This window comes from Geotrypetes seraphini, chromosome 14 (assembly GCF_902459505.1).
Source record: "Geotrypetes seraphini chromosome 14, aGeoSer1.1, whole genome shotgun sequence".
Taxonomy (NCBI): domain Eukaryota; kingdom Metazoa; phylum Chordata; class Amphibia; order Gymnophiona; family Dermophiidae; genus Geotrypetes; species Geotrypetes seraphini.
This window is the reverse complement of record NC_047097.1, coordinates 63,547,603-63,561,708: the sequence shown is the minus strand read 5'-3', so window position 1 is coordinate 63,561,708 and position 14,106 is coordinate 63,547,603. Positions and strand designations below refer to the sequence as shown.

General features: G+C 41.3%; 1 protein-coding gene across 1 annotated transcript; it reads left to right on the top strand.

The window, feature by feature from the left end:
* Nucleotides 1-10,656: 10,656 nt before the first annotated feature.
* Nucleotides 10,657-13,140, top strand: LOC117348237 (olfactory receptor 1009-like; the record flags this gene model as incomplete). Its single annotated transcript, XM_033920072.1, has 2 exons — nucleotides 10,657-11,565; nucleotides 13,123-13,140. Coding segments are annotated over exons 1-2 (927 nt in total), but the record flags the coding sequence as incomplete, so codon positions are not given.
* Between the last annotated feature and the right edge of the window lie 966 nt (nucleotides 13,141-14,106).

Here is a 14,106-nt window from a genome sequence, read left to right as displayed (position 1 = left end):
AGGAGATCTATCTGCCACCATCACTTTCTGCCTTCCACTCAACTAGCTCCTAGTCAATCAGATTAGGACCTTTATTAAAGACACACAGTCTATTTATAAGTCACCTAAGCAGAACCAAAACTAGTGAAGTCCCCTGATAGAACTCTGCTCACCCAGTCAAAGAAATTCATCTTTCAGCTGAATAGACCTACCTCTAGTAGAACCAACTTGGTAAAACCATCAGTAGAATTTAGATTTGTTTGCTAAATTGGTTTCAGTTTGCATGTTGGTTTTTCAACTCCAAATCTTTGTAAAATGTTCCATAAAAATACAGTAAATCTAGATGTGTCTTTTGTGACTAAGAAAACATGCATGTATGATCACCTTCCCATGAACAAGCTTCTAATGATCTGGTGCCTGAATCCAATGAAAGAGTTTATAGTTTCCGCAGTGAGACCTGGATCGTGATTTTTACAGATCACCTTAATCAAGAGAATTAAATATGGAAAACAAACTGTAAATAATTATATGTACTGTAATTGTATTTCATCATATTCACTAATTGGACTAATTCCTTCAGGACGTATCTTCATTTACTTCATGGTTTGGATTTAAGTTTGTATTTTTTCCAAAGAAATTAACAAAATATGCATAAGGCAAATATCTTCCGATGTTATTAAGTCTTTACTATCATTCTGTTATTAAGTCTCTATCCTCAAACTGTATTCTCTATTGTCATGTACCATCCTGGAAATGTCCAGTTCTCTTCTTATGTAATCCGCTTTGAACCGCAAGGTACAAGCGGAATAAAAATCACTAATGTAATGTAATGTAATGTAAAATTTAGCATCGGTGAAAGTGCAGAAAAGACACATCTGGGTAATCTAGTTGAGTTGACCACATATACTCAACCATAAGTTGATCTCACGTATATTTTGAGAGAAGTTTTGAGACTGAAAATGGCCACAATTGGTGTGTCTCATGTATAAGTGGAGGCCTCACATAGCCAAATTTGAACCCAGCCACACACTTCTCTCTGTCTCACACACACCCCACCCCACCCATCTTTTTCTCCCTGCCTCACTCATTCCCTACCACACACATCCAGCATTCCCTCTCTCCTCCCCACAAAAAAACAGACCCAGTGTAACCTCCCTGTTGACACTCCCCCTTATTCACACACTGGTCTCCCTCAAAGCAATTTTTTTTTCTACTGCCTCAGGTACTTAGACTGTATTTTTTTTCGTTGCTCAAACTGATATCACTGCATATTGGGGGTGGGGGTGGGGGTTAAAATCAACCTGCTTCCTTTGGATTACTATGTTCTTCTCTTCTCTTTAAGGATTTTTTTTCTCTCCTTTCACACCACCCTTCCCTTTTTGTCACCCTTCCTGGCCTCCCTCTCCTCCCCCTCTCCCACCTTTGCTAGCACAGCACCCTCACATGGCTCTGGCCCCCCTCCTGTAGCCTTCGGATCAGCGACGTCTGTGTTCCTGGAGTTGTGGTTCGGCAGTCCCTGAGGAAGGGGCTTCTCAGCCTTGAAACCGGGCTTGGTCGGACTTTTGCACGGACATCTGCATGAATATAGACTGACCAACTTATTGCCTGAAGAACGTGGCCACATTGTTTTGACCAATGGGGCAGCGGTTCCAGCATTTCCAGCTAAGTAATAATTTACTGCCTATGGAATACATTTTTCACAATGACTGTTTTTTTGTTCCGTTGGTTCACAGCTTGGAGACAGTGAAAGTCTGGTTTATTGGTTTAGTAGTGCTTAGTTTATTTTGTCACTTATTGCACTGTTAAACACACATTTGAGCACACTCCCGGGGTACTAATGATGGTGTGCGGCAGGAACCCAGGACCTTTCTGCTTTAAGCAGTTGAGCGGCTGCTTTGTCATCTGCTCTTTGGAGCTCTTTGGACCTCACACTGAGGACCCCGCAATAAAAATGATAAATTTACAATCAAAAGATTTGGATTTAGCGAGTTTCTTCTGCCTTCAACCTGTGTCCCTTTAAGCAATTATTTTGTATCTTATGAAAGAAATAGCGAGCAAATATATTAACTTTGGTCTGTTTCTTACTTTTAGATAGCATACTTTCCCTTAAAAAAAAACCAATGCCACCAAAATAAAGAGAGATCGCAGCAAGAATCCATGGTCAAGCTCTAGGCATCTCATGCTTATTATTCCGGAGGGCAAATGGAGTGGAGGGAGTCCTGGCAGAAGCAATCTTGGAGACAGCATGAAAAAATAATAATGAATTCAAGCCTCTCCAGCTGGGATAGAAACAATGTGGAGGCTGGTGTTACACCATTGGAAATCTGGAGGGAAACACGGACCCGGTCATGCTGATGAAAAAAAGTATCTCCCATGGTGAATCTAATGCTGGCTTTTACAAAGCTACGGTTGAGATTTCTTCTGCGGGCCAGTGAGGTGAATGTTCTGACACTCCCAAAGTGTCCCAAAGTTTAATTACCCGCTGAGTGAAGAAATTATTAATTTATTATTGGGCTGTTGGGCCGGTCTACTACGAATATTGACCCCCTCATAATTCCTAATAGCTTATTCTGTGCATTTTTCTTTTGGATGTGTTCTTTTTTTCTTCCAAAATGGTTCAAAACGAGTAGAAACACTTCCAATCTTGAAATAAACAGGTTCAAGCCCAGCAATGCTTCTTGTGACCCTAGGCAAGTCACTTAACGACACTCTATTACCCCAGGAGCATTAGTTAGATTGTGAGCCGACCAGGACAGATAAGGAGAAATAATTGAGGACCTGAATGTAAACTGCTTAGGCTATAAGTGGTGTAAAACTATTATAAATAAGTAAATGAGATAGACTTTTGCAGTTTTGAAACTGGGCATGTTGATAGTGGATTTTTGTGCGTGTTCTGCAAAATGTCTAAACTCAAGATTTAGACATCATATCAAAAGTGCGGTGACTGAATATCAGCATTTACCCCTCCCCCCCCCCACTTCTACAAAACCGTGCTAGAGGTTTCTAGCGTGGGGAGCTACGCTGAATGGCCCGCACTGCTCCCAACGCTCATAGGAACTTAATGAGCATCAGGAGCGGCGTGGGCCATTCAGCGCGGCTCTCTGCGCTAAAAACTGCTAGCGCGGTTTTGTAGATGAGGGGGTTAGCCACCGATTGGACATTTAAGTGGGCCAGAGCCTCTTTGGCCCACTTAAATTACTCTGAATATCAGCCCACGTGTGCTCTTATCTCTTGTGTCATTGATCCCTACCGCAATGAGACTGGAGATAAATTGTTTCTTTGACTATGTCACATCTTTGCATCTTCTCTTTGTTGACCTTCTGAGAATATGCTTTTACTCAACAAAGTCACTTTATATTAAGAATCCTTATGTATAAAACTTACAAATCTTTCTCTCAAAACTAGTTAATATGATGTGGTAAATGAATTCATTCTTCTTGGACACGCCAATGATCCAGAGCTAGATTCTGCTCTTTGGTTTGCTCCTACTGGCTCTTGATCAGTATTGGTATTTTTGTTTCAGCTCCAGCTTGTACTCCTACAGTCCCCTTCCTTAGTTCAAGCTTATAAGTGTACTGGCTGCGTTATACAACTGTGTTTTTACGGTTGTTAATAGGGCTATAGAATATTTCCTATACAGGGCTTAATTTCATGGGGAACAGCCTGGAACACAATTCCACCCAGTGGCATAGGGGGAGGGGGGATCCGCCCCGGGCATCATCTTGGTGGGGGCAGCACCCATCCTGCACTCCACCTCCCGATTCTTCCCCTCTCCTCCCCAATCAGCTGAGCTGGCAGAACTCCCCAAACTCACGGCTTCAGGGAGTCTTGCCTGCTCAGCCAATCAGGAATTCCACTGCTACAATTAACTGAACCAGCAGGGAGATACCCGATTCCTCTCTCTCTCTCCCTCCCACCCACCAATCGATCCCCCTGTACCCCTCCAATGAGAGATCCCTCCCCTGAGCCTGAAATCCCCTCTCGCTCCTTGTACCTTTGATGGACAATCGGCAGGAGGGATGCCCACTTCCTCCTGCTGGCAGGCCCGCCTTATCAAAATGGCAAACCTTCCCCTTCCTGCTGCACCCTGAGATGAACTGGGAGGGGCCTAACGTCCTGAATGGCCCAGCTGCCTACAGCTACTCCCATTACCAACTGCTTGAACAGTTCTCCTTATAAAGAACCCAGGATCTCCCTACTTCTTGAAAATAGAAACATGATGGCACATAAAGGCCAAATGGCCCATCCAGTCTGCCCAACCATTATCTCTTCCTCTCTCTAAGAGACCCCACATGCCTAGCCCACACTTTCTTGAATGCAGACATAGTCTATGTCTCCACCGCCTCTTCCAGGAGACTGTTCCACGTACCTACGTTTCTGTAAAAACGTATTTCCTTAGATTATTCCTGAGCCTATCACCCCTAAACTTCAAATTATGCCCTCTCATACCAGAGCTTTCTTTCAAATGAAAGAGACTCGACTCATGCGCATTTATGCCACCTTGGCAAAAATAGAGGGTGATATATAGGAAACTACTTATAACACAATTATTTGTAAATGCCTTTTTTAAGCATTGATCTTTCCTGACTGATTTTCTGAGAACTTATTTGCAATTGTTTATAAATGCCTTTTCAGGCCTTGTTTTCCCAATGCTGGTTCATGAGGACTTGTTTATTATGTTTTATTTTTGTTTTACAAACTTATCTATGTAATATCATGTAAACCGTTTAGGAATTAGAAATTTTTTAAATATAATGGCACCTTAGCATTTTTTTGCTACTTCAGCTTGTCTGTGGTGTTCTTTGCTCACATGTTTAAAGACAATAAACTGTTTTCAGTCCAATTCTTTATATGTGAGTTTGCAAACCATTGGACCCCTGAGGAAGGCGTGTTCACCAAAACACGGACCGTGTAGGTTCCGGTTGGATTTTTATATGTCCGGTTGGACATATAAAACCATGAAAATTCAATTAAAAAAGTACAATGATAAAAAATACTGTATTTTTTTATCATTGTACTTTTTTAATTGAATTTTCATGGTTTTATATGTCAGTGTATAATAAATTATCTCCAGAACATCTGTATCCACAGTTTTTGTTTTCATTGGTGGATTGTTTTCATTGTGGATCATTGGGTCCCCCCATTCTTTTTTGTTGGGCAGACTAGATGAGCCATTTGGCCTTTATCTGCCATCATGTTTCTATAACCATAAAGGTCTATGACCTCACAATGCAAGTATAAAGAACCTTAGCCTATAGGAAGAGGAGATGCAAATGTTAAAAGCCTTAGCCAATAGGGTGAGGAGGAGATAGTGGATGCTGTGGATGAGCCATTTGGCCTTTATCTGCCATCATATTTCTATAACCATAAAGCTCTATGACCTCACAATGCAGGTGTAAAGAGCCTTAGCCTATAGGAAGAGGAGATGCAAATGTTAAGAGCCTTAGCCAATAAGGAGAGAGATAATGGTTACTGCAGATGGGCATTTTTTTGCTCCTTCAGCTTGTCTGCAGTGTTCTTTGCTCACATGTTTAAAGACAATAGACTGTTTTCAGTCCAATTCTTTATATGTGAGTTTGCAAACCATTGGACCCCTGAGGAAGGCGTGTTCGCTGAAACACGGACCGTGTAAGATCCGGTTGGATTTTTATCACTGTATTTTTATCATTGTACTTTTTTAATTGAATTTTCATGGTTTTATATGTCAGTGTATAATAAATTATCTCCAGAACATCTGTATCCACACTTTTTGTTTTCACCTAACTCATAACTGACATGTGCTACATTCCTTAATGCCTATGATTTAAAGAATCGGGGTCTGTGTAATTAAGGGCTCCTTTTACTAAGGTACGCTAGCAATTTTAGCGCACGCAGGATATTACCACGCGCTACACCGTGCGCTATGCGGCTAGAGCTAATGCCAGCTCAATGCTGGCGTTAGCATCTAGCGCGTGTGGCAATACAGTGCGCTATTCTGCACCATAACGCAGCTTCGTAAAAGGAGCCCTAAGTGATATTGAATAACCTGGAAGAGTCCACTGAACAAGGTCTAAAGAGGAAGGAAGTTTCAAGTTTCTTTATTTACTATAATAAAACGCTAAGCGCGCATGCGCACTCTTACCTGCGTGATCTGTGATCTGTAGGTCCGTGGCCAGCAGGAGTGCGCATGAGCGCTTAGATGTGCCAGTGGCCGACAGAGAAATTGCGAAGCGGAAGTCCTCCATCAAGAAAATATGGCCCTATCGGACGACATTTATTTTTAAGTTAAAAGCCGCGGCGGAGCCTCCTCTCACAAGCCGCGGTAGCGCGCCGTGGGATGGACGTGGCCAGAGAGCGCGGTGTGTGATGACTGTGTGCTGCAGAGGGTGTTCGGGGAGGCTTCCTGGTGGCTGGGAACTTCCGACGTGCAGCGGCACCCCAGTGTGAGCAACGAGAGGGGGGAAGAGAACGGCACTCTTCAGCGGAGGTGTTATTGTCAGCCGTGGACTGGGCTTAACGCCGACAAATAGTTGTCCGGGTGATAGGAAACGGGCCTACAGATGAAGGGATGGAGGGTTTTCCATGGAGACGGCATGTGGACTTTCACTGGCCACGTGGAGAGTAGGCTACGGCAGCATGGCTGTGGCAGCTTGACTGAAAGGTTCCTAAGGAAAAAAAGGGGGAGTTGGTAGTGGCAAACCTGTTGATTGTGAGCTGCTGGATTATGGGTGCTGGACAAGGGAATTTAGGGAAGATGGAAGGGGCAGGAGAGAGACAGATGAAGGGACCTGAAACGAAAAGATGGCAAAAGGGTCAGAGAGAGGTGCTAGAGGGTGTGAAAGGAGGAAAGGGATCAATGGAAATGGTATGAGGGCCAATAGGGTAAAGAGGACTACGGAAATGGTGAAAGGTGAGGTGGTGAGACTGGGATCAGTGTGAGGCACGATCCGGCCATGGTAAGGTGGGGTATGGGTGGTGTCAGGGTATTAGGTGGGGCTATTCTAGCACCCGTTACTGTAACAAATGGAACGGGCTTAAACACTAGTCTATGATATACCGTCTATCAAAACAAGTGTCTAAATGATGGACAATAAAAAAAGATTGAAGAAAGCAATTAAAATAGGTAAATAAAAGCAATATTTTATCAAATATTAAAAATACTAGACAACTCTTGCCCACATAATCTAGCAATTCAGCGCACGCTATTCCGCGCATTAATGCCCTAATGCAGCTTAGTAAAAGGAGCCCTAAATTTTAATTCAATTCTGTAAATATTTGGAAGATTATATTTGCCTTATGTATATTTTGTTCATTGCATTGGAAAGAATACAAACAAACTTAAATCGAAACCATGAAGTAAATGGAGCTACGTCCTGAAGGAATTAGTCCAATTAGTGAATATGATGAAATACAATTAAATATAATGATTTACAGTTTGTTTTCCATATTTAATTCTCTTGATTAAGGCGATCTGTAAAAATCACGACCCAGGTCTCACTGCGGAAACTATAAACTCTTTCATTGGATTCAGGCACCAGATCATTAGAAGCTTGTTCATGGGAAGGTGATCATACATGCATGTTTTCTTAGTCACAAAAGACACATCTAGATTTACTGTATTGTTATGGAACATTTTACAAAGATTTGGAGTTGAAAAACCAACATGCAACCTGAAACCAATTTAGCAAACAAATCATCTAAATTCTACTGATGGTTTTACCAAGTTGGTTCTACTAGAGGTAGGTCTATTCAGCTGAAAGATGAATTTCTTTGACTGGGTGAGCAGAATCGTATCAGGGGACTTCACTAGTTGTGGTTCTGTATAGGTGATTTATAAATAGACTGTGTGTCTTTAATAAAGGTCCTAATCCGATTGACTAGATTAGGAGTTGACTGAGTGGAAGGCAGAAAGTGATAGTGGCAGATAGATCTCCTGCCAATGAAAAAGACTTCACCAGTAGTGTTCAACTGGGACAAATCCAGTTACTTTCATCACTTTTGTAAGCGATTTAGCAAAGGGTATTCAGAAAATGCTGCCTCTTTGTAGGGGAAACATTGAGAAAGGTGTGAGTCACATGAGGAGGGATCGAACACAGCCTGAAGAATGGTACATAGCATAACAGTTAAGTAGTCAGCAAGGAGACAACCTGTTCATAGACTAGCCTTGTGAATTCTAAGGAATTGCATTTGTTAGCACACTGTAAATCAATGGACTGTGTGGTAAGTTCATTAGCATCTGTTCAAGTTCTAGCATGCGTTGATAACTTTTTCATTAAAAGTGTGAAGTAAACAGGAAAAAAGTCCCAAAAATGTAGTAAAAAAGCCCAAACTGAAAACACATCCTTCGTGAATACTTTTTCACAGTTTTCAGTATCTGTGCACTTAGAACCCCCCTGTGCTTTAGAAATGGTCCTCTTTATGTGTTCATGCAGCCCTTAATTTCAAAAGTACACACGTTTTTCATTTCCACGTATAACATTTCACATATCGCCTCCTCCTGATCCTTGTAGAGCACTGGTGGGAGCTGGGAACGGAGGAGTACTGGGCTAAGGCAAAGGGTAGAGAGAAAGGGAGCCCTTCCTACTTTCCCTATCCTTGCTGTACATTTGATCTAGATTCCCAAACCCTAGTTGTCCTCACATTCCCTATCACTAGTTCCTTTTCACTGGAAAATTGCCATTCCAGCAGCTTGCCTCTTCTCCTTATTTGACCAGTAAATCACAGGCTTCCTCTTCTCGCTCTCTTCTCTCCCTTAGGGCGTGGCTGCACTGCTTGCTTGAGCAGATGGGAGAGATTCAGAAGTATTTCCCCTACATTGGTAGAATGATCAGTGTGCCGGCAACATAAGTCGGATGATTGAGTATGGCATAATCATGATGGTATTAATAACTCTGTATTGTAATACCACCACAGAGCTCTGTGTATTTCACTATTGAGCCCATGTATTGTAACACCTTTACAGAAGCTCACGAAAACTGCTCAGAATGGACTCCCCAATCATTAGTACCAGTATACAGTAGACGCTCTCAATACACATAAACATATTAAATGCTAAATGCGAGAGATACAGAATCGGAGAGAATTTCTTCTGTGCACAAAAGAAGAGATGGACCTCAGGCGATTGTATCTGATTATCTTAAAATAGTCGTTTAAAAGATGTCAAGTGTTTCTGCATTAGCTCTACGTTATCTACTTGGCATGCACTAATACTGATGCACTAGCTGGAACATGCTTCCTTGCTCATTATCAACTCGTAATACAACCCTGCAAAGAATATACGAACTAAAGTATAAATGATGCGGTTTGCATCCAAAAAATGGGAAAATGCCAAAAGACTGTTTTCCCATGGGTTATGTGTGCATTAGATCTTAACAATGGTCCCTTAGGAGCATTAGTTAAATGGTCCCTTAGGAGCATTTACACACAAATGTTTTTAAAATGATTGATATAGATGTGTAATTGTGAATACAGATTTACTGATTATTTACTCATCTGTTCAGTTTTTTCTTAACTGCGTATGTCTGTAATCCATAGTAAATAGTGAAAAATAAATAATTAACCCCGCATCCCTTTTTTTTTTCACTAAGCCACAATTGAGGTTTCTACCGCGGCCCAGAGTGCTAAATGCTCCGACACTCATTGAATTCCTACGGGCGTCCAAGCACTTACCTCGCAGGTTAGCGCAGCTTGATAAAAGGGGAGGAAAGTTAGTTAACCAATATAAAATCTCAGATGGAATTAATGGAAGTATAAAACAGAAGGACAAATATCTGAAACATTCAACCTATGTAATAATTGCAACAAAACCTTTAAAACTTGATCGTGTGGGACTCTGGAAAGCACACACCAGTAGAAATCTCCCCAAATTCCTGTTAACATATTAAAAATCTTATGTTATACTATAATAATATTATGGGTTATACGTGGAGCCAAATTTTTTAAAGACAATCATTTTCAATTTACTGGGAGGAATAAAAGAGTAGAAGTAGAAAACATTTTGGGATAATGTCACACAAAAAAAAGTGTGAATTTGGAAACACACATGCAGAAAAGTGGAGATCTGAGCATAGACAATGGAGCCTCCAGGGTTTCCAAAAACCTCATCTACTGTATTAATGACGAATGAACATTTGCTTCTTTGAAATCTATGAATATGCCAGACTTAGGGCTCCTTTTATGAAGGTGCGCTAGGGCTTTAATGCGCGGAATAGTGCGTGCTACGTTACGCCAGCATTGAGCTGGCGTTAGTCCTAGAAGCGTAGCCTTTGGTGTAGTGAGCAGTAATTTCCTGCGTGCGCTAAAAATGCTAGCGCACCTTAGTAAAAGGAGCCCTCAGTGGGGAAGTTATCAAAGTGGGACATCATTAAAGCATGATAGTTTAGTTTTAACTCCAGTTATGACTTACGAGGTCTCCTTGCTTAAACTGGAACCTGTGGTGAAATAGCACCCGTTAACTCATATAAACATTATATACTGCTATATATTAACAGTAGCTACACTGATAACTTCAACCTTTAATGGATCGTCCATATATAACTGTTTTATGCATCAGCAAAAAGTTTATATGAACTGCTTTATTATAAATCTGTGTCCTGAAAATGAAAATGTCAACTTTATGATATTGTTGGGTTTTTTTCTGTAGCTCTTAAGCTTAGTTAAAAATTGATTTTCTACCAACAGACTCATTCAGAAAAATAAATGGAAGGCTGGAACCAAACGTCAGTGACTGTGTTCATTCTCCTGGGACTCACTCGTGATCCAAAGCTCCAGATTCCACTCTTTGTGCTGTTCCTACTGGTCTATGTTATCACCCTCCTGGCTAATATCGGTATCATTCTTGTAACTAGGCTGGATGTGCGCCTGCGGACACCAATGTATTTTTTCCTCTTTCACTTGTCAATTGTAGATATCTGTTTATCTTCAGATGTTACCCCCAAAACCATGCAGACTGTCTTGACAGAGCGGAAAACTATCTCCGTCCTTGGTTGTGCTCTTCAAATGTATTTTTTTCTCTGTTTTGCTACCATAGAAGTGTATCTGCTGGCAGCGATGGCGTATGATCGATACGTGGCAATCTGTAACCCGTTGCTCTATCCAGTCATTATGACCAGGGGTCTGTGCATTCGGATGTTGAGTGCGGTTTATATTATTGGCTTTTGCAATGCCCTAATACATACAGTTTTAGCTTTTCAATTGTCGTATTGTAGGTCCAATGTAATTAATCACTTTTTCTGTGATATCCTTCCAATCTTGGTTCTTTCTTGCTCAGACCATTCTGTCAATGATATTGTACTGGTTTTTTTAGCTGGGTTCCATTCCATATCCACCTTTACGGCCATCCTAATATCTTACACCTATATCATCTCCAACATCCTGAGGATTCGCTCTGCCGAAGGAAGACGCAAAGCATTTAACACTTGTGCTTCCCACTTCACGGCTGTGTTGATTTTCTATGGGACTCTTTTTGCCATATATTTACGGCCTAATTCAGGTTATTCTATGAACCAGGACAAAATAGTTTCAGTGTTTTACACAGTCTTAATCCCCATGATAAACCCCCTGATTTATAGCCTGAGAAACAAAGATGTAAAAGCAGCCTTGATAAAGGTGGGAAAAGAATTATTCACATCATTTAAAGGGTTCACTAAGTAAGTGTTACATTGTGACCCAATTTTATACATCGGTAAAAGGCAGTATATTAAATAATTAATAATTAAAGTCACTTAATGGATATCAGTATCTGTAAGGTGAGAGCAATAGGCTGATAACCAGAGAAGCCATCTTCAAATTGTACCGATTATCTTTGTGATTCTGGACAAGTCAATTAATTTTCCATTACCTCAATTACAAGTCCAGAAAAGTGTCAGATAAATTCAACATTTTCTTACGCATCCAGGGTGGGAGGGAGGGGGGAAAGAATTATTATTTATTGAAATTATATATGTGTTTCTACTTTTATTGGTGAAAGGGAGGGGGGAATGATTGTTTTCAAAATGTTTGTATATTTAAAGTGCTTTTCCTGATTCGTTTATGTTAAATTCTTAGTAACACACTTAATATTTGAAAAATAATAATGATTTAAAAATGAGAGTGTGATTTTAAGTTGTAAATGTTTACTTTTCACAATAATCTATATTTTGGGGTGAAGTGTCCTTAGCCACCCCTGATATACCTTCTATTTAATAATTCTTCAGACCCTCTGAAATGCCACCAAACGTTCAATTAAATTTTCATAACACTTGGCTTTATGCATCCAAATCTTCATCGGGTCACTTTATGGGAACGTATATCAACTCCTATATAAATTAGCTTAACCTTTCAACTGTTTTTCAAAACTATTTTTGAACTTTTTTAACCACTTTTCTTTACTAAAAAGATATGTTGTACTTATCTTAGGTGGTGAACAGCAAGGGATAAGTTTGCCAAGATGTTTCACCCTTAGAGGGTTTCCTCAGGGCTCCATTCCCTTGATATCACTTGGACTTCATGACGCGACCATCCAGTATTTTGTGAAGTCCAAGTGATATCAAGGGAATGGATTTATAAACAAAGCCCTGCCAGCTGAACATCTCTTTCTCTAGTTCAGCAGCAGGAACTTTGATTTATAAGAAAGGAATAAGCTAAATATTACAGTACTAAGGTTTATATGAATGCTGCGGGGACGGTGACGGGGCAGTGAATGGGATGGCAGTGGCGGTGACGGGGCAGTGAAGGGAACGGCGATGACGGGGCGGTGCAGAAGATGGGGGGACGGGGACGGGGCGGTGAATGGGATGGCAGTGGCGGTGACGGGGCAGTGAAGGGAACGGCGATGACGGGGCGGTGCAGAAGATGGGGGGATGGGGACGGGGCGGTGACGGTGACAGATTTTTCCCCGTGTCATTCTCTAATTCTTAATATAAAGTGACGTACTTTGTTGAGTAAAAGCATATTCTCAGTAGGGCAACAAAAAGAAGATGTAACATAGGGTTTGATTCACAAAGCAATCCGATCATGTACCAATTGGTTTGCGACCCCTTTGCGACTTGATTTTTTTTTTTTATATTTAAGTATATTTAAGTATTTTTATTGATTTCAATATTATATCAAGTATAACTTGTACAGAAAGCAAATTTAACCAAAGCATATTACAATCATATAAATCCATACTTAACAAATATTAAGCAGTTTACAAGAAAAACTATTATGGTAAATTAGCTCAAGTCCTCTTTGGATCCAAGAATTTAATTGTGAGAAAACATGAAAAAACAACCAAAGAAGTAATGCTATTCCTATAGATCGGGAAGAGAGATACTATTTTCTTTTAAAGCTCAAGCTTGAATTTTCTCCTTGTCCGGACGGGACATCGTCAGAAAATTAGTCAAATGTTGGATCCTTTGCGACCTGATTTTACTCCGGCCCGATTCTCTCACCTCTCTGCCGATCCGCGCGTGCAAATGAGGGGAACAGCATGCAAAGTAAGCAGGGACGCGATTCACAACACAAATTTCGCGATCCAAGAAGTGACTGCTAGGGACCCGTTGCAAACGTCCTTTCCGACTCGCCAGCTCCATTGCCGCCCTGCTCTCTGCCCTGCTCTGTGCATGCCCTGCTCTCTGCTGCCCCGAATATCTCCTGCCTGCCGCCCTGAATCGCTGCCGTACTCTCCCCTGAATCTCTCCTGCCCTTCCCCACACAGCGAGCCCGTGGTTTTAACCCACAGGTTTAAATTGGATTAAAACCACGGGCTCGCTGGGCTACAAAAGTAAAGTTAAAAAAAAAGTTGTGGCTCGGATGAGTCTTAGATGCATGCGCATGCATTGGGATCGCACACTAGCGATCTGTGCCGGAAGATGGAGGTGTTCTTCTGATCGCCCCCATTTGAATATTAGTAACATAGTAGATGATGGCAGATAAAGACCCAAATGGTCCATCCACTCTGCCCAACCTGATTCAATCTAAAAATACTAGTTGAAGAAACCATCAGACCTGCCCGGATCAGACACGGATCGGTCACGATCGGGCAGGTTAGTGAATCTAGCCCATAGTCAAAGATGCAATTTGTCTCCAATCTCATTGCGGTAGGGATCAATGAGACAAGAGATAAGAGCACACGGGGGCTGATATTCAGAGAGGCTCTGGCCCACTTAAATCACCAATTGGTGGCTA